The 22,025-nt window shown below is 38.6% G+C and overlaps 1 protein-coding gene across 1 annotated transcript in view; it reads right to left on the bottom strand.

The window, feature by feature from the left end:
* Positions 1 to 22,025, bottom strand: part of CERKL (ceramide kinase like) — a 148,956-nt gene that overhangs the window by 1,121 nt on the left and 125,810 nt on the right. Inside the window, exons 5-13 of the mRNA XM_060151180.1 lie at positions 20,131 to 20,273; positions 14,556 to 14,630; positions 13,379 to 13,556; positions 13,240 to 13,299; positions 12,634 to 12,659; positions 12,430 to 12,538; positions 8,329 to 8,425; positions 997 to 1,175; positions 89 to 149 (exon numbers count right to left, since the gene is read on the bottom strand). Of these exons, the coding sequence (XP_060007163.1) occupies positions 89 to 149; positions 997 to 1,175; positions 8,329 to 8,425; positions 12,430 to 12,538; positions 12,634 to 12,659; positions 13,240 to 13,299; positions 13,379 to 13,556; positions 14,556 to 14,630; positions 20,131 to 20,273 (928 nt within the window). The remainder of the gene's footprint in view (positions 1 to 88; positions 150 to 996; positions 1,176 to 8,328; positions 8,426 to 12,429; positions 12,539 to 12,633; positions 12,660 to 13,239; positions 13,300 to 13,378; positions 13,557 to 14,555; positions 14,631 to 20,130; positions 20,274 to 22,025) is intronic.

The raw sequence follows: 22,025 nt of genomic DNA, 5'->3' as shown, positions 1-22,025 counted from the left end.
TACTAAAATATCTGTTTAAAACATGACAATATCCCTTCATATTAAAATTCTAATTTTCACATTCCTCTTACAAACAACTACATGTTACTTTGGAATCATTCGTTTCTTCCACGCTTTTTCCATAAAGATTGATAAGTCTTGGGTGTACTCTGTAAAGAATATAAGAATATGTATGATTATTTCATCAACCTATCATTCTGTTATTTTTCACACATAACCCCTATCGAATGTGGTGCATAATACCAAATAGAAATCTAATGATAGCCACCGAGCATACATTCATGGCAGAGCTGCCATCTAGGAAAAAATGCAGGGCCTAATAAATCAGCAGCAGTAATTCCTGTAAAGCCCAGTCACCCACGAATGTAGAAAGCTCACACCTAGCAGGCTACTCAGGGAGCCCTGCACACTTCTTCTACCCACTGAGTCATAATGCTTGTCAACAATAAGTTTGCATGTTCCCAAGCCTGTTTGTAACCCATTGCTCTTGTTAATATGTAAAATTGTTCTTACGTAAAGTATGCTTTGGAAAGACGATAAAAGCAAACTGCTGAACACAAAGTGTTACGGTATTTGTTGTGGGTAAAAGGAAATTCTAAACGACTGGGGGATTAAATTGTAACCATCTGCTATTCAGATGGCATCACAAGGTTTCAGATCTTAATCCATTTTTTAAAATTCAAAATGGAAATTGTAGACATACATTATCTGTATAGTTCGTGAAGAATGGTAATTCAGAATGCCAACGTAGAGACTCATAACCAAAGAAAATGCTTTGGTTCTACATAACAATTAGTGAATAAATACAAAGTTACACTTCTTTATTTATTAAAATTGTACATGTGTCTTTTTATGCTTCCCTGACTTACGAATTTAAAACAAAATTAGCCCAACTGCCTGTTTTGATAGTTATAAGGCAGCAACTTCCATTTATATGTCTATCAATCAATCAGACACAAAACTGATAGTACAAGATGGTGAAATAATTAGACTTACCTAACATGGACCTCTGATGCAACTTCCATTAAATCACCATCTACATTCCAAGGGAAACTGCTTCCTGTAGCAGTTTCATGTGGTACGTCTTCTTCCTCTGGATTGTGTCCACTGCTGTTACTCCTTGGGTGAACTTTCACTTCTTCAACAGTGTAAGTCTCAACAAATGGAAAATTAAACTAAAAAAACCAAAAAATAAATGCAAATAATCTTGGTACTTGCTTTATCCCTAACTGTAATGCAAACTAGAAAGTTCACTGTGCTCTCATTTGCAAGTAAATATCAGTGTGCATGCTGATGTTTTCATAGCTTTGAAACTCTAATTAGTTCCAATTTCTTTGGAAGAAGGAGCCCCTTTTCTGCTTTCCTAGCTCATTTAGATCTAGCAGCTGGCAAACTTGTTTTATGACAAATAGTATATGTCCATGAAATTGTATACAATAATTTCCAATAAAAACTAAATCTTTAATATTGGTCTGTTGTTATAGAGGATTTATATAATCCACTGACTTGATTATTGTCAACTAGTTTAACTGATGTAGAGCAAACTCTAGAATAAGTTTCACATTTGGAATTTAATTACGAAGAACTAAACTTATGAAGGTAAAAAGAGAAAGTCCATCCCATGTGATTTTGACAGGTATTTGCCTGTCTCATCCTCACTTTAAAGATGGACACAAGTTGCATGATAATTATGGTTGCTTACTGACCACTCTAGCATGGTACAAAGTCAGCTTCATGTTTCAGTCTTTCTTGGTCATGCTACCCAAAGCAACCTACAGATTTAATGTGATCCTTATCAAACTACCCATGACATTCTTCACAGAAATAGAACAAATAGTCCTAAAATTCATATGGAACCATAAAAGACCCAGAATTGCCAAAGCAACCCTGAGGAAAAAGAACAAAGCAGGAGGCATAACCCTCCCAGACTTCAGACAATACTACAAAGCTACTACAAATACTACTACTAATCAAAACAGTGTGGTACCGGCACAAAAACAGACACATAGATCAATGGAACAGAATAGAGAGCCCAGAAATAAGCCCACACACCTATGGACAATTTAATCTTTGACAAAGGAGGGAAGAATATACAATGGGGAAAAGACAGTCTTTTCAGCAAGTGGTGTTGGGAAAATTGGACAGCCACATGAAAATCAATGAAGTTAGAACATTCCCTCACATCATAGACAAAAACGAACTCAAAATGGCTTAAAGACTTACATATAAGACATGACACCATAAAACCCCTAGAAGAGAATACAGGCAAAACATTCTCTGACATAAATCATACCAATGTTTTCTTAGATCAGTCTCCCAAGGCAATAGAAATAAAATCAAAATTAAACAAATGGGACCTATTCACACTTATAAGCTTTTGCACAGCAAAGGAAACCATAATCAAAATTAAAAGACAACCTAAGGAATGGAAGAAAATATTTCCAAATGATATGACTGACAAGGGCTTAATTTCAAAAATATACGAAGAGTTCATACAATTTAATAACAACAATAAAAAAATCGAAAAGTGGGCAGAATATCTAAATAGACACTTCTCCAGAGAAGACATACAGATGGCCCATCGGCACATGAAAAGATGCTCATCATTCCTAATCATCAGAGAAATGCAAATCAAAACTACAATGAGGTGCCACCTCACACTGGTCAGAATGGCCCTCATTAAAAAGTCTACAAATAACAAATGCTGGAGAGGGTGTGGAGAAAAGGGAGCCCTCCTACACTGTTGGTGGGAATGTAAATTGGTGCAGCCACTATGGAAAACAGTATGAAGGTTCCTCAAAAAAACTAAAAACAGAGTTGCCATATGTTCCAGCAATCCCATTCCTGGGCATATACCCAGACAAAACCTTAATTCGAAAAGATACATGCACCCAGTGTTCAAAACAGCACTATTTATAGTAGCCAAGACATGGAAACAACCTAAATGCCCAACAACAGATGAAAGATAAAGAAGATGTGGTACATATATACAATGGACTATTACTCAGCCATAAAAAAGAATGAAATAATGCCATTTGCAGCAACATGGATGAACCTAGACATTATCATACTAAGTGAAGTAAGCCAGACAGAGAAAGACAAATACCATATGCTATCACTTATATGTGGAATCTAAAATACAACACAAATGAACTTACCTACGAAACAGAAACAGACTCACAGAGAACAGACTTGTGGTTCCCAAGGTGCGGGCAGGGGAGGGATGGATTGGGAGTTTGGGATTAGCAGATGCCACCTATTATATATAGGATGGATAAACAACAAGGTCCTACTGTGTAGCATAGGGAACTATATTCAATATCCTGCAATAAACCATAATGGAAAAAAATATGAAAAATATTATATATATGTATAACTGAATCACTTTGCTGTAAGCAGAAATTAACACATTGTAAATCAACTATACTCCAGTAAAAAATTTTTTAAAAATTTAAATTTTTCTTACTTGCCTAAGGAAACGATAGTGAAAAAATATATATTCTCTGAAATAAGTAAGATAGCCAAGTAACTTTTTAGTAGAAATGCACAACTACTCATTTATTTCAGTTTTCAGATAAATGGCATGAGGTTTATCACAAATATATTATCTACATGTTTTTTTCCCTTCTTTCACATATAAACCTCGATGAAGCACAGAATTTTAAAAGTTGCCAGAAAACTATTTTCCCCAAAACCCTTATTTTGCCGAATGTGGAAACATCAATGTCCAGCAGATCTTACAGTTTATACTGAATAATGCATGGGTTACATGGTGGATAATACTGGGTTACATGATGGCAACAGTTGTTCTATTTGAAGTACAGGGTTAGCAGGCCCCAAGCAACTCTCTGTTGGAAAAAGCAAGGCTCTCTCTAAAACTGCCTAATAGTCACTGCATTAGACTTCCCATTTCAGGTGTAAGGTTTGGGGCCACACTTCACACTGCACTTGTAAAATGTTCTACATTTTTCATTCATTGTAAAAATAATGTGTTTTAGTTGTTTTTTTAAACATTTTTTAAAATTTTATTTATTTATTTGGTTGTGCCGGGTCTTAGTTGCGGCAGGCAGGCTCCTTAGCTGTGGCATGTGAATTCTCAGTTGCAGCATGCATGTGGTAGAGTTCCCTGACCAGGGATCAAACCCGGCCCCCCTGCTTTGGGAGCACGGAGTCTTAACCACTCCGCCACCAGGGAAGTCCCAAAATAATGTGTTTTAAATGAGTCAGTGATCACTGGCCATTATGGGTTAAATTGTGTCCCCCGTAAAGATATCTAGAAGTCCTAACTCTTAGTACATGTGACTGTCACCTTATTTGGAAATAGGGTCTTTGCAAATGTAATCAAGTTAAGATGAGGTCATTTGGGTGGCCCTAATCCAATATGACTGATGTCCTGGTTAAGAGAGGAGAATGCCATGTGAAGATAGACACTCAGGGAGAATGTCATGTGATGAAGGGGTCAGAGACTTGAGCCATGCAGCTAAAGCCAAGGAGTGTCAGGAACTGATGGCCATCACCGGTAAGTCTATTGTCTTACATCGTCAGTTTTCATGTGCACACTTCACAAAATGAAGCTCCATTCATCCATGCATGCACATTTATTACCTAGGAAGCCACAGACATTGTTAGATGGGACTTAGGGAAGCCAAGAGCGTGATATCACGTGTGAGGGTGTGTTTGGGGCAATGAGGAAGGGAAGTTAACAATTAAAGTTGTGATATATATATAAGTGCCATGATGGTATAAGCACAGAGAAATGAGAAGAGGCAAACAGGCTCAGGATATTGGGTGAATTGCCCTCTTGAGCTGAGTCTTAACACAGAAGAATTAGCCTGGAGGTGAAGAGAAGCTCTGGAGAGAGGAAACCACGTTTGCAAGAATACAGAGATATGCCATGATCAAGCATAGTGTGATACTGATGGCAACACTGGTATTTTGGCATTTATTTTTCAGAGTATGTTAATGCCTATATTTGATTTTAAAACATAGACACATATGGTGTTATGGGCTGAACTGTGTCCCCCCTCTCCCCAATTTATATGTTGAAGTCCTAACTCTCTGTACCTCAGAATGTAACCATATTTGGAGATTAGGTCTTTAAAAGGTGATTAAGTTAAATGAGTCTTTTAGGGTAGGCCCAAATCTAATATGACTGGTGTCCTTATAAAAGGAGGAAATTGGGACACACAGAGAGACCCCAGAAATGTGCATGCACAGAGAAAAGATCAAGTGAGGACACAGCCAGAAGGCAGCCGTCTGTAAGCCAAGGAGACAGGTCTTGGGAGAAACCAAACCTACCCAGTCTGTGGTATTTGTTATGGCAGCCCGAGAAAACGAATTCAATGACCAAAGCACGAGAAATCTGGTGGAGGATGGCAAGAAGCGAGGCTGTGACACAGGCAAGGGCTAGAATACAAGGGGCCTTGTATTCCACACTGAGGAAATTTGATGTCATCCTGATGACAATAACACATTGAAGAATTAGGCAGGAGATAAATCAGATACGTATTTTAGAAAAATCCCTCTAGAATGCAGTGTGGAAGACCAGAGAAAAGAAAGATCAGAAGGAGGCTACTGGAAGCAAGAAGGGATTAAGGTTTGAATTAATTGGTGGACTGGTTGTGAGGAATGAGGGAGAGGGATGCAGAGTAACTCCAGGATGGGTAGAGAGTGGTACCATTGCCCTTTGTAGGGAAACACAGAAGGAGCACCATCCAGGAAGAGGGCGATAAGGTAAGTAGTGGACGTGCTGGACTCCAGATGCCTGTGAGTTTTATAACCTTCTCAGCACACAGGAAGGCACAGTGGTCCTGCAAATCAGAAAGGAAGAGAGAACCCTTGGTAGTGTGCAAAGTTCAGATAGTGGTTCAAGCAATGGGAAGCAGTGAGATCACCCAGGAAAAGGTATCATGAGAAGAAGGTTACAAACAAATCCCTGGGGAATAACAAGGGTTTTTAAACCCCCTAAACAAAAATGAGGGTCAAAGCAAACGTAGGAATGTTTTCAATATGAACAGAGGAAACAAAGGCCAGCTACAGGAGTTGAAAAGACTTGAAGAGTAATTTTTACCTCTATCTATTTCACATAGAGATGGGAAACGCAAGATGCGTCACCTACAAATGATGGTTTTCAGTACATTCTACAATTGTTCAGATACGCGAACATTCAGTTCAACCTGGAAAGATGGTTCAGAGACCTAGACTCTTGCTCTCCTTAGGCTGAAGTGCCGCATTTCCCTTCCTGGATACCAGAACTGCTACTAATTGAGAGTGGATTATATAATCTTATATTTATCTGGTCTTTATAATATTACATAATTTATATAAGTTTATATTTTTGAACATGTCACCATGAAGGAAAGAGACTACACATACACATGTATATGTGTATATGTATGTCTGTGATTTTTTAACAAATGTATCAGATTAACATTGCTTGAAAGCAGTCACCTTGGGAATCAATCCAATTATTCTTACTATATACTATTATGCAAAACAGTTTAGAATTTCTTTGCAAAATACTACAGAGCAGTAGCATGGACTTGAATTTTTGGAAAGAGCTGAGCCAATCAGTTAAGCCTAATGAACCACACACACACACACACACACACACACACACACACACACAGGCAATAGTTTTTTTGTATCAAAAGCAAGATATGACTGGTTGAGTACCTGAGAAAAATGGTTATGTCTTGCATAACATGGTCTTCTTTTGAAAAAATTTACTTTCCTATAGATACAGAATTACATTCACTACTATGTCTTTGTCTTTATTTTTTATAGTAAGCATCTATTACTTTTAAAGTCAGAAGAAAGCTACTTTCGTAATGAAAAAAGGATGTCTACAAAAATTACCTAAGACATTTGCCCCTTAGGCAATTCCAAAAGAGAACTTCTGTAAGTAATCTGTGCAATCGTGCCTCCCTAAAATAAATATACAGCTTCTCAGGGTCAGTACCTTGGGGTTATTACTCCTTTAAGTTCTCATATGTATTTAATAGAAAAAGAATAGGAAAAGTTTATACCAACATAATGGCACTCATTATCTCTTGGAATATAGAATTTTGAGAGCTTTTTATATATATTGTTATCTTGTTTCTATTTTCTGACTTACAGAAAAACCAATGAACATGTATTGCTTTGGATTAAGAAAAATAGTAAAGTTGCAAACAAAATTAGCAACACCTGAAAAGGCATACATTCCTTTAAAAATCAATAAATCACTATTTTCCCAAACACATAAAGTTATTAGTTAGTCTTACAACCTACATTATATCAGCTTTTTTCCACTTTGTCTCCTTAGAGATTTATATTTAAAGAAAATAGGCCTGTATATAATTTTATGACATAATTTCCTAAACATTTCATTCAACTGGTTGCTCAATAAACATTGATCAAATAATGTAGTAGGCAGAGGAGAACTGAAACTTCATGAAGCCTGCCTGAGAAAGTTTAAAATTATAAAGAAGCAAAAATGACAGCCTTGCAGTGGCTACCTATGTAAGAAAGATACAGCTGCTGGTCACCGGCTGGATTTACTCTCCTTCCCCCATCTGTTCTCCCCCAACTACATCCAGGCACAATTTTATACCTGGAAGAAGGTATGAGACTGTAGGGTTTTACATGCATACTCTGTACTTCAAGATTCATAATTTCAGAAATTCACATATTTCTGGATCAGCTTCCTAATAACCGGCTCAGAATGTCTGCCCAAAGAATATGGCTTATAACAGTCATTGCTTCTCTTTAAAGCAAATCCCTTAAGAACGGAAATACAGTTTTATCTATCTCTACAAATACCACCACACATCCTAAGTTTAGAATAAAATAAATAACATCTATATAAAAGTAGTGTATTTTAAAATATATTTCTGCAAATCTATTTCAATCAATGTCAGTAGGCTGATCTTAAACAACAGGAAAATCCAAAGGTCATAACTTTAGAGGGAGTCTGCTGCCATAAAATCAAGAAGGCTAAAAATCTCAGATTTCACTACTCTTCATTCTGAAGAACAGCTGAGTATGTCATTGTATCCTTAATTTACTTCACATTTCAATGTAACACTACATTTTCTATTTTCTCTTTGCACACACACACATAAATGTGTATAACCACCAACCCACAATTCAAAAAGGCCAATCCATATTAATACTGGTGGATACTTTTCAGAATTTGAAGAACAAATTGAAAAAAAAGAAAAGGTTAATGCATTCAGAAGAAAATAAAGCTTTCTTACAAGGCAGGACTCGGTGTCAACTCCGGCAGCATCTCTCTCCCCATGATTAATTGCCTTGCACACAGGTAATCTAAATGGTTTACTGTACCTGGTTTTTAACACTTGCATATCTTTTCAGGTGTTTTATAAATTCTGGTCGAGAAGCGTTTCGTGAAATTATAAGAGCCATGCTTCCATTATTTAATCTGAAATTAAATATTTGTATTTAACATTAAAATATTTATTAAGAGAGTACATCAGAAACTACTCTGTATCATTCCTCCTAACAAATAATGTTTACTAGAAGTTATAGGCAAGCTAGATAAATCACCATCACATTAAATTTACCTAAAATTATTAAATCATATCTTGCTGTGCTGTCTTTTAAATGAAACAGCCTTTCAAATTAGTTTTATTAAACAACTGACTGATTTCCTTCTCACCAAGCACTGACACCAAGCACTTCTTAAAAAATGAATCATCATGCATCCTATTCACATATCAAGACATAATTTGAAATCCAATGTACTTACTTAGGGATTCTAAGTGTGAAACCATGTATTTTTTTAAGGATGTGTTGTACGATAGTTAATAAATACAAATGGTCTAACAACTAGTTCAACACTTTTTAAGATCTAAAGTGTGATTTAAATATTTATTTATGGGCAGGTCTAAGTGACACAGGAAACCAAATAAATCAGAGGCTCTTGGATGGATGAACTGGAGTGAACAAATGCTACCACACATGTTCAGTTAAATGACTGAACATTTTAATCTTGCATAACTCTTCAGTTCAATATAAGAGGCTGCAAATTTAGAGGTGTGATTTAGTGCCAAAAAGCCACTCACAGATGCATCTAGCTTTAGAAGGCAGTTTGCAGAAATATGCGCAAATGACTTCTAGGCTCAGTTTCAGTGCAAATATAAAGTTATTCCAAGAATAACAATGACGACATAAAAAAGAGCTCTTTAAATCTTATGGAAGCTCAGGTTAGAGCTGTAAGGGACCTTGGAGATTACCCAGTCATTCACTCAGTTTACGTAGAAGGAAAAGAAGCCCCGAAGTTTAAGTGATTGGTTCAAAGACAGAGAAAAACAAAATAATCACTGGAACCAGAGCGCTTAATCCAGGGTCCACCATTCCTTTTACGCATTATGTCACCTCTTCCCAACTGGAAATAAATAGTACCAAAACATCAAAAAATCTAGAAACAATAAATGCTGGAGAGCGTGTAGAGAAAAGGGAACACTCTTACACTGCTGGTGGGAATGTGAATTGGTACAGCCACTACGGAGAACAGTATGGAGGTTCCTTTAAAAACTATAAATAGAACTACCATATGACCCAGCAATCCCACTACTGGGCATATACCCTGAGAAAACCATAATTCAAAAAGAGTCATGTACCAAAATGTTCACTGCAGCTCTATTTACAATAGCCAGGACATGGAAGCAACCTAAGTGTCCATCGACAGATGAATGGATAAAGAAGATGTGGCACATATATACAATGGAATATTACTCAGCCATAAAAAGAAATGAAAATGAGTTATTTGTAGTGAGGTGGATGGACCTAGAGTCTGTCATACACAGTGAAGTAAGTCAGAAAGAGAAAGACAAATACCGTATGCTAACACATATATATGGAATCTAAGAAAAAAAAATGTCATGAAGAGCCTAGGGGTAAGACAGGAATAAAGATGCAGACCTACTAGAGAATGGACTTGAGGATATGGGGAGTGGGAAGGGTAATCTGTGACAAAGTGAGAGAGTGGCATGGACATATATACACTACCAAATGTAAAATAGACAGCTAGTGGGAAGCAGCCATATAACACAGGGAGATCAGCTCTGTGCTTTGTGACCACCTAGAGGGGTGGGATAGGGAGGGTGGGAGGGAGGGAGACGCAAGAGGGAAGAGATATGGGAACATATGTATATGTATAACTGATTCACTTTGTTATAAAGCAGAAACTAACACACCATTGTAAAGCAATTATACTCCAATAAAGACGTAAAAAAAAATAGTACCAAAACATTAGTGTTTTGTGCATTCTTGATTTTTTTTAATTACTTAGTTTTTACTGGTAAATATGAAAAGCATTTCACGTGTCTACGTTTCAATACTTATTAGTAATTGAAACACAAGCTATGTGCCTGGCACTGTTCTAAATATTTTCCATACATTAATGCATATAATCTTAGAAAAATTCGAATATAAAAAAATTAGTTCCTATCAGCAACTCACACTGAGGTATTTTGAAGTAAATTATACTTTCCTGTGAAAAAATAAAGGTGGAAGTTGAAACTCCTTTGCAATTTCGCTGAATCATCCAGAAGCTAAATTTTTGAATACCTTGGTCAGCTGAGGCTCTGATGTAAAGGCCTTTAAAAAAATGGCATGTTTGCTTACAATCCACAGAAGACATCTCTAACTAATCATCCTCCTCTGAAAAATTCATCAATGCAGATGGAACCTGGAGAGTAAGCAGTGGAATTCCAGGCCAGCTGGAAAATGACTGGAGCAGCTTGGAAGGAGGCATGAATCGACTGCTCCCAGAAGAGCAGGACTACTTCCCACGAAGGTCCTCGAGCAAACACGAGAGTCAGAGATGGCGTAGGGCTAGAGCAGCATTGTGTCGAGTCCTGGAGAATGCAGCTCTAGTCAGCCAGCCAGATCTTCACTTTTCATAGGGGAAACTACACTAGGGAGATGCACAGCTATCTAGGGTTTCTGAGGGTATGGGGAGGAAACAATCAGCCTCAATTTCTAAACCACACAAGCTCCAGCACTAGAGATAATTAATGAGACTCTGACATCTGATTTTTAAAATAGTTTCTCGGGCTTCCCTGGTGGCGCAGTGGTTGAGAGTCTTCCTGCCGATGCAGGGGACACAGGTTCGTGCCCTGGTCCGGGAAGATCCCACATGCCGCAGAGCAGCTGGGCCCGTGAGCCATGGCTGCTGAGCCTGCGCATCCGGAGCCTGTGCTCCGCAATGGGAGAGGCCACAACAGTGAGCGGCCACGTACCGCAAAAAAAAAAAAAAAAAAAAAAAAAAGTTTCTCTTCTTCTCTAACTTTGGATATTTCCCTCTTTCTTACCTTCCTATCAATTGCCAAGGAAAACATTTTAAATCAACCCCTTTACCAATTGTTAATCCTTCAGATTAAATATTTTGCAGGGAAGTTGAAACTAATCATTAAAATGATGTTATGAATTGCCAAAGTACATACAAAAGTCATTCTTTTATTCCACTTCTGGGGAAAATCTAGCGGTGACGACATTATGCAACATTCATCACCTTTCTTCTATGCTCTACAGAAACGCAAGAGAAATATATTTTCAGACCAATGATGGACAACTACATGAAAAGGATGTGCAAGAGATGGAATAGCTATAGCTTGTGGATAAAATGATATATAAAATGTCTCATGAAAATGTGGGCAGTAGATTCCGATGTACCACAATTCACACTAAATATAACTAAAATGTTTCCTTTGACTAAAAGTATCATACACACATACATGCTATTCCTGCTAAGGTTGTATACGTCTGCACTAAAATCGAAAGGCAGAGGTGTGCATAAGGAATACCAGAATTAAATATAATATTCTCAATGACTGGTAAATAAATAAATAAAGCAAAGTAGACATAAAATAACACAATAAGATCATGTCAATAAAACCCAAGGAATATTATTTTAGCCTCAGTGATATTAAAAAATCAGAGTAAATTATCATTTTTCCAGCATAACAGTTACTCTCAGCCTACTCTGAAGACAAATCCCTTAAAATCAACTCAGAAATGACCTCTTGATAATATTCTAGTTAGCCAAGAGTTAGCAGGGTATTCTGAAAGATAACTGTGGTTTATAGAAAAGTTTCAATGGGGCTTCCCTGGTGGCACAGTGGTTAAGAATCCACCTATCAATGCAGGGGACACGGGTTCGAGCCCTGGCCTGGGAAGATCCCACATGCTGCAGAGCAACTAAGCCCGTGCACCACAACTACTGAGACTGCACTCTAGAGCCCACGAGCCACAACTGCTGAAACCTGCGTACAAGAGAAGCCTGCACACCCCAATGAAGAGTAGCCCCCGCTCACCGCAACTAGAGAAAGCCCGCGCGCAGCAACAAAGACCCAACTCAGCCAAAAATAAATAAATGAATGAATGAAAAGTATCAATGATTCAATAAAAACGCTTACTAACCTGGTATTAGGTGCCAAGCCTCTAGGTGCCACTGAACACAGGCATGGAATTGCCATAATGCTGACATTCAAGAACTGACCCTGGATCATTTGCCACTGATCATTACAGTCTAAAGGTAATGGAAGGGATTGGTTACTTTCCCCCACCAGATCAAAATGTCAATAGAGCCCTGCTCAGTTCTCAAGGAGGTAACTTCATACTCACCAGATTTCAGAGATCCCTGTGCCCTCCTAAAAGTAAGAAAACAAGACAAAGAAACATCACATCACACACGAAAAAATAGCATCTATTAAACATGAGATGATTAGAGAACCCAACATTATATATATTAGATTCAGCAGTAAGTAAAAATATGTGAACAATTCTGTCACTGCATTAGTTGTTGATTCATTGATTCATCAGTAACAATGATTTTCAAAATTTCTTTTAAGACTAGAGCACTTCCTTTGTGTGGCTTTGAGTAATATTTTTGTTCCACATTAGAAATTCTCATGAGGGCAGAAACTATGGATTTTGTTCGTTTGTTTGTAGGCATATTTTATCCAAGGTGTCTGGCATACAGCAGGTACTTTAATAAACAGATATTGAATGGACGGATGGATGGATGGATGGAGTGAATAGTTGTTTCTGAAGACAGATGCCAAACTACGTGGCCTAATAGCATCTGTAGGACCCCATGATTCTATATTCTTCACTAATACGATAGAAGAACAACCAAAGATCACAAGTCTAATAAACTGTTTATATCAAACAGTTTTATGCTTCAAAGAAAGATACAGACTCCTGTATTACTTTGAGCTGTTCACTTACCTTTCTCCTAAATCCTGAGGGTCGTTAACTGGTAAAAATGATATTTCACATTCCTCTGGCCTAAAATATAATGAAATTTGTTATTAGCACTCATTGACTCTGGGATATGAAATTTGGGGGTTAAGAAAAAAAGACTTACTTAAGTTTTGCCAGTGCCTTAATGACAGCAAAATCCATACGTTGGTTAGGGGACATCCATCGATGTTTTTCTGCCAGAGCCAAAGCTCTTCCACCAAAGCCAAACATAGCTGAGAACCCAAAGCGAAGAAACTTGCCAGTGGTGCTGAAGGTGCAGACATCGACCGGTTGTATGTGCCCTTGAATGTTATATTGAGTATTAGTCAGTCAGCAAGTAAGTAGAGCCAGGTGTCAAAATGGCAAACATAGGAGAGCACAGTTATTTACTCAGAGAAGAAGAAAATGTCAGGCTACTTTATACCATAATATCCTATTTTCTCTTCCACTCTCACTACCTACAATTACTGCAATTGCCATTTATAACTTTTTTTTTTTTTTTTTTTTTTTTTGCGGTACACGGGCCTCTCACTGTTGTGGCCTCTCCCGTTGCGGAGCACAGGCTCTGGACGCGCAGGCTCAGCGGCCATGGCTCACGGGCCCAGCCGCTCCACGGCATGTGGGATCTTCCCGGACCGGGGCACGAACCTGTGTCCCCTGCATCGGCAGGCGGACTCTCAACCACTGCGCCACCAGGGAAGCCCCATTTATAACGTTTTCAGGTACCAAGGGAAGAGACACAAAGTGGTAAATGTTGCAGCTTACTGCTATTTTAAACAAAGCATGGCTGAGGAAGTGAAGTTGAAGTACATGTGCAGAGTAAACTCAGATTTAACAGATTTGCATTTGTTAGAGCTTACATGCTTTACATCAGTTGAGATAATAAAAGGTCTAGTGGAAGTACACTGGCTAAAAGTTTTTTTCTTGTGCTTTTTTTTTTCTTTTAATAACTAGTCCTAGAGTTTTGGTAGTCAAACAACAGTACCTGATATATTTCATCAGTATGCATGGATTTTCTTGACCTGGTTATCAAATTGTGATCTTGAACATTATTCTATTATTTTCTATCAAGATTATAGTAAAACTTCACTTACTACTCTTTAGAGCACCTGTATTCTGAAAAAATCGGCAGTCACAATAGTGAAGCTTTGCCTAACTGACTTTTGGTTTTTAGTCAGACATTTCCCTGCTTTGAGAGATAAAGAATCTGTCTTAGACAAGCCTGAAGGATATAAAATAGCCTTCCTTATATAAATAGAAACTTCCTTATAAAACATAAACTTCTTTGGAAGAATTCTTACCCATTATAATGTGCAAAGTTGCAGTTACCACATGAGAAATTCCATGAAGAGAATGTGCCAATACATTAGTAGATCCTGCCAAATCAAATTTAAAACATGTATGATCAGTATAGCAAACATTTTAAATTAACCATTTGCTCCTACTTTATAGAGATGTCACTATGTAATGTTCAAATGAAAAATTAAGTGGAAGTGTATAAGTGTATAAGTTTTTGTTCACATCATAGATGCACACTGAATGGCTACTCAATTATTATTTAATCTTTAAATAACTTAAAAATTAGGAAACAAGTTATAGTATCTACTTGCTCACAGCTTCTTCCATCATGAATGTCTGTTTTCTACCTGAAAAAGTGCTAGTTATATCAAAATCTGCTCCATTCAACTTTAATAAACGGGCTTCTTTACCAAAATGCGCACCAACAGCAGAAGGATGGCTCTGGAAAGCAGACAAATGCATAAACACAAAAAAGCCAAATAATAACTAAGGAAAAAGTATAAAATCACTATAAAGTACAAAAGATATGCTTTAAATACATTTTAAAGCTCTCAACCAAATGGAGATCCCTTCTATTATCTGAAAAATGGTACCCCAGATGAAGAAAACTCTTCATCCCATGGTATTTGCCATAGTTTGAGAATCTGTATTGAGACATTATAGGTTTCTGTTTTCCATAATCACTAAGATTATTTAAGATCCACATGAATTTTTCCCACCAGCCTACAAAGAGAAAGAGCTTTCTCAAGTCAGGCCCCTGTAACATTTGTGTGTGTCTGAGATCTTCGGGTAAAGGCCTGGTTTCGAAGGGGAAAATACCAGCTAGCCACTGCCATTCCCAGGAGGTAAAAAGCATTTAAAATTAAGAAGCTACATTTTTCTTGATTTAAGTCCAGTAACAGCCAAGAACTGTGAAAGCATGGATGTACTGTGTACAATCGCTATCAATGCAAAGGCTAGCTAATCAGGACCTTTCCTGTGTGGTCATATGTAATCCCTTCGGTTTGTGTCACTTTGAACAGATGTATTATGCTTGGGCTGCTCATCTGGAGAAGCTGAGTCAATGAAGCCATTATCAAGCAAGACTGTCATTAAAACAATAGTCATCGTGAGGTACCTATCTAAGCATTCATGATTTCCAGACCTCTAGTGAAACCAATGCAAAGAAATGTCCCCCTTAACCAATTGGTAAACTGGTTTTAACTGATTCATCAAACAGTACTTTATGTTCTGACCCTTGTTACTCAGAATATGTCCCACAGCCCAGCAGCAATGGCCACACCTCCGTGTTTATTACACTCTTGACTCTCAGGCCCCACTCCAGACCTAAGGAGGCATAGTCTGCATTTTATAAGATCCTCAGGTTATGCATATGGAGAGGCCCTCCTCCAGAACGTATGGTTCGAGGATCAGCAGCATCAACATTACTTGCGAGCTTGTTAAAAAGGGAAATTTCTGGGGCTTCCCTGGTGGCGCAGTGGTTGAGAGTCTGCCTGCCGATGCAGGGGACACGGGTTCGTGCCCCGGTCCGGGAAGATCCCACATGTCGCGGAGCGGCTGGGCCCGTGAGCCACGGCCGCTGAGCCTGCGCGTCCGGAGCCTGTGCTCCACAACGGGAGAGGCCACGACAGTGAGAGGCCTGCGTACCGCAAAAAAAAAAAAAAAAAGAAAACGGGAAATTTCTGGGTTCCACCTCCAACCAATGGAAAGGGAGTAGCTGGGAGTGGGGCCCCCGTGCCCGTGTCTTAGCAAGTTCTCCAGGTGATTTGTATGTACCCTAAGGTCTGAGAAAAAGTGATCCAGAAACCGGTTCCTCAGTGGATCTTTACCAGGAGTCAATTACCTAGGTTTTTCCAATTATTCTTTGACCCTCTACAGCCTGCCCTTTGGCTGTCTAATACTAATTAACTTGGAATGGGTGGGGGAAAAAAGCAAAAACAAATCAATTTTGCTTCCCAATCGGATTTATGGTAAAGGTTTTGGAGGAGGCCACATAATTAGAGTGAGATATTTAAGATTATCGATGGATTACAGTACTCCATGAAACACATTTCCTCCATTACCATGGTTAATTAAGAGTAGACCATAAAAGCATTCCTCTAGAAAGACTATTAAAAAACAAAATGTAATGTTGTCATGTGCAATAGAGAATGACACATATCATGGCTCAAGAAAATAAAGACCATTCATTCCCTGTGAGTTTGAAGTACGCTAAGTATGCCAAAGTACAAATCCCCTTAGAATGCTAGACATTGCTTTTTTATTTCTATGTCTTCTCGGGCTTTGCAACTTTGCCACTTTTCTTTAATTCCACTGAACTTGGCAGTGATGACAGACATGACCAGAAATCAGAAAATCATCTCAGTCATCTTCTGCTCTGCTTGACCTGTACCTTAATCCTTAAGAACGTTTTTAACACTGTGAATTTAAAAGGAAAGTTCATGAAGAAAGTAGATGTAAAATTATAAAACTATAGATTGCTCCATATTTTTGTTTGAATAATCTAAAAGAGTACAATTTCCAGAAACAAAATGGGATCCAACCAAAAAGATATCTACATGCCAAAAGAACATGCTGCTCACATAAATAAAAACTATGTAATTTTAGCATTCTCACAAAAGCTATAAATGTTCTACCTCAAGGTAAACATTTTAATTAGCCTGAAAAGTTATTTTTCTTAACACTACCAGCAACTCTGCTCACCACCACCACCCCAAACCTGCTAAAATGTGCCACATCCAATGAGTAAGGACAGAAGTAGCAGCTCATGTAAAGCATGACTGGTAGAAGAACCAGGCAGAAACTACAGAGGCAAAAAGAAAAAAAAATTGTCCTTGGAAGTGCAAGCACTTCTGCAGAACAATTAACTTAATTAACCAGACATCATGAATATTCATAAGGCCATTAATGTCTCCCACATCCAAACAGATAAATGTGATGTAATGACTTCCTAGTCAAGCATATCTAAAATTCTCATGAAAACTGCACCTACACTTTGGTTCTTTGCCTGAAATATCACAGAAATTAACAGTCCCTTGGCAATATTTTATTCTCCTCAAATTAATTGGAAAGCATGAATTTATTTATGTGAATGCTATAGAAATATATGGTTCCCAGTCATCAGTATGTGGATTGAGCCTTGTTTTACAACAACTGGATTGCTTTTTTATTTTTATGTCCTCTCTGGCTTTTTTCCCTATCCTCCCCCTCATCCCCTTAATCGGAATCTCTCTGTATAGTTCCTTAGCACCAGTTCCCATAGCAACAAACACCGTTGCTAATGGCCAGCAGTTCAAATACAGGCTTCCCCACATCTGATCCATCTGAGTCTGACCATAATTCAGCGGCTTAGTCTGTTGGCTCAGTGGAGTAATTTACTAAACACTCTCCCTCTGGGTGTCTCTCTCCAGGAGGCAAATGGCTTCAAAGGCAGACTCTCTTCTGCGTTAGCTTAGAAACTTCCTGCCTAGCTCCTGTTCCCATTCATTATCAAAGCCCTGACCAGACACAGAGTCCTCATATTAAATACATCCTGCACATGACTTCCTCCTCCTATTAGATGGAATCCACAAGCTAGAACTCTATACAGCCACTAAAGTTTTGGCAACAGGCTGTATCTTCTAAACAAAAAGTGTTCCAGTGGCATTTCTACATATCCACTGTATCTAAAAAATGCTTTCAAAATCAGAAATATGCTTAAAAAGTATAATGATAATAAAACTCAATGCTGTTCCTTTATAACATCTGAGTTACATATTAAAAATGTAAGCATGACCACCAGTTTTTCTAGCTAGCTATTCACTTTATGTCAAATGAAGATCCATGGGGACACCCATCTTTCCACTTTTGATGCAGAGCAGTGAATGAGTGACTTCAGGGGTGTAAGTACTAAGGAAGAGAAACAGTGACCTAAGCACATCCACTCTGTACAGAAGGAAATGTTGGGAAATTTCCACCATTACAGACGGCACTTCTAAAGTGACACAGAAAGGTCAAAGTGCAGCCCAAATGCATCGTTTTGAGTTGATGCATTTTGTTCTCTTGTACCTAAGGGGGTCTTTCTCACAGATTTTTATTAACAGTTTTTTACAATCATCAGGATATACCCCAATATCCCTCTCCTTTTAAATTCTTATTTTTATGAAAGACTTTTTTCTCTAGAAGGGCATTGGTGTGTCTTTTGCTCTTTGTCAATTAACAATACTAAATATACTGAAATTCATACCAAATGACTCTGGTCATCAAATGGATAGAATGTTGCTTTTTTTCAACCATGTGTAACCACGTGTCTTTTATTTCATAGGAAAGAATACAGTTGACCCTTGAACACAGGTTTGAACTGAGTGGGTCCACTTAGACATGGATATTTTTCAGCTGTAATTACTACAGTACTTCATGGTCCCCGGATGGTTGAATTCGAGGATGCAGAGGAAAGGAGGGCCAACTGTACATTGTTCAAGGGTCAACTGTAATTGTTTCCGCTTTTCTTGTAGAGATAATAACATGTGACGTTCTAAAGTGAAAAAAAAAGTCACTTTCCTTCACTACTGTTTGTTTCAATAATAATTTGAGAGGAGGGACTCACATAATAAACCTGCAAAAGATACTTTTGTCTTCTCTGGATCCCAGTGTTGCTCTGGCTGCTCTCCCTGGCTCTGACCTCCACTTCCTTTTCCTCCCTTCCCCTAATCAGGAATCTTCCTAGAACAGGCTCCCAGCAGGTTGCTCCCTTGCTCTAAACCTCCCATTGCTCCCTACTGATCATCAACTGCAATTCAGACCCCTTCCTGTGGCATCCAGGAGCCACCATGATGTGGACCTGTTTTTTGACACCAGTACTACGAAACAAATGGCCTGTTTTCTATTCCTCAACATTCCTGGATTTTGCCTTGCCATTTATTATTTTTGTAGCCAAGAAAATAACTCATTCCCATCTTTCAGGCCAGAAAAAAAATTGTCATACCTATTTTTAGGTGCAATTCAAGTGGTACTTGCTCTGTAATGTCTTCTTTCCATTTATTCACTTAGACTTTACTGAGTGTTCACTGTATCACATTCTGTTCTAGCTGCTGGAGATACCGCAGTCAGGATGAATCCTTTTGGCATATTCAAGCTTATCTGTTTACACTTCAACTACGGGAATTGAGTTACCACATTTTACCCCCCCAAGAAATTATAAACAGCTTGACTGGAATGGCCCTGTTTCAAAATTTCACATCTGGGACTGTGTGATCATTAGACCTTTATGTGGGAAGGTAGAATAACGGTCCCATTTATTGTTTGCTTAACTATGTATTAAACCCTGCACGTATACTATCTAATTTAATACTATAATAACCTTGTAATAAAGTGAGTGTCATGTGTGTTATCTCTCTTTTATGAATTAGAAAAATAAGGCTCAAAGAAATTAAATAACTTGGCCAGAGTCTCACATGTGCTAGTGGAGATGCCAAGCGTGGGTCTTTCAAACTCAAAGTCTGCGCGTTTAACTCTGTGTGACACTGCCTAGGTTAGGAAGTAAACCAGGGGAAGATAGGCGAGGGGTTCCATTTGGCAAATCCATGGCCCCTCCCTTGCCTGCTGGTATCACACCAAGTGGAAGCTGGGCTCGGACAGGAGTCAGGATGCTGTCTGTTTCCACCCCGGCGTTCTTCTGGGCACTAAGAAGCAAAGCATGGGCTACTTCACTGGCAGATCCATCTCCACCAACACAGACCACACTAGAAAAGAAGAAATTAAGTCAAAGAATGAACAACATCAAAACAATTGGTGATAATTCGTGAAATTTTGACTTTAAAATATTGCGTTGGCCAAAAAGTTTTCGTAACATCTTATGGAAAAACCCGAACGAACTTTTTGGCCAACCCAATATTAATTTTATATATTCTGTGCGTGTGATTACTCACACCTTCAAACACTTCAACATGTGTCAATGGATAAGAAGACATTAGCACTGCTCTGATAAAGTTTACTTCACAAATATCACACCTAGATGATACCCCGTAGGCAAAATATTTTTAAATGGGTTAAGAGGCATTAAACACTTGAACATGTTAATTCACATCTGACCTGAATTTTGCTCTGTTAATATCCCAAAGCATATTATCCTCATCTTGCTTATGTTAATAATAGTCGTTGCAATTCATTTAACTAACACAAGCCAAAGTCATAAACTCCTGCTCATTTTCAATATAGCTCTGAAAAGACAGACAGCAATAAAAACCATGTAAAATATGAGGCTTTAATTTAAGGAACTGCTAATTATCATTAGTATGTAAATGTTAATTGCAAACCTGAACTAGTTTTCATCTCCTGGACATTACTGCGATATGGCACTTTTAAAATTAGTGTTACTACCCTTTGACCCTAGTCAGTACTACTAATATTTTTTTTAAAACCTCACCATATGTACACTACAGGAGTGATGGGGTGGGAATCCATGAAAGTCATACAAGGTATCAGAAGTTTTGTCATAATCATTCGTGTTTAAAAGATGCAAAATAGGGGCTTCCCTGGTGGCGCAGTGGTTGAGAGTCCGCCTGCCGATGCAGGGGACATGGGTTCGTGCCCCGGTCCGGGAAGATCCCACATGCCGCGGAGCGGCTGGGCCCGTGAGCCATGGCCGCTGAGTCTGCGCGTCTGGAGCCTGTGCTCCGCAACGGGAGAGGCCACAACGGTGAGAGGCCCGCGTACCGCAAAAAAAATAAAAAATAACAGATGCAAAATAATCTTAAGTATCAAAATCACATCAATTTACCCAAAAGGAAAAGATTTTGTGTTATTGAGAGCAGGGGTCACACCCCAAGGCCTCCAAGGCCCTGCAGGAGCAGAAGAGTCTGCTCAGTCTAAAGAACAGGCAGCTTCTCAGCACCAGCCCACTCCCATCATCCAGGAGGTAGGCTTTAGAGGACCACATCTTCTGATTTCTCTAGGGAAGCCACGGGTCCTGATTTTGGGGACAGTCTCCTAATTTACAAACACTCACAACTAGCATTCAATATATTTAAAAATTGTATGTGCCAAACAAAACAGCCTGTGGGCCATAATCAGCAGGGGGTCCTGGTTCCCTAAGTTTAGGAAGCTCCAGAAGTTGGTGAATCCAGAGGCTGAGAATACTTTTTGCATCAACTCCTTCTACCTCTCAGCCTTCCAGCCCCGGCACCTAGGTGGGGTTCAGCACTAGGGCTGCACATAGCCTGGGTGATCCAGGTCCATCCTAATTAGAAGAAACTCCAGGATATGAGATACGACCCAGGTCATTTTTGGCTGGGGGTATTATTTTGTCTGAACCGATTCCAGGGGCCATCAGTGTGGTCACTGATTCAGAGAAAAGTGATTATACCTGCCGAGGACCATCTTCACATCAGGTAATACATTGGCTCTTTTCTGTTAAATTCCCAGAATTCTGTAAAGTAAGCATTAGCCTCATCCTTATATATGGGGAAGCCAAGGTTTCATTTGAACCTTATCTG

This window comes from Lagenorhynchus albirostris, chromosome 6 (genome assembly GCF_949774975.1).
Source record: "Lagenorhynchus albirostris chromosome 6, mLagAlb1.1, whole genome shotgun sequence".
NCBI classification, from domain to species: domain Eukaryota; kingdom Metazoa; phylum Chordata; class Mammalia; order Artiodactyla; family Delphinidae; genus Lagenorhynchus; species Lagenorhynchus albirostris.
Note: the sequence above shows the minus strand (reverse complement) of the source record. Positions and strands in the feature narration are given on the sequence as shown.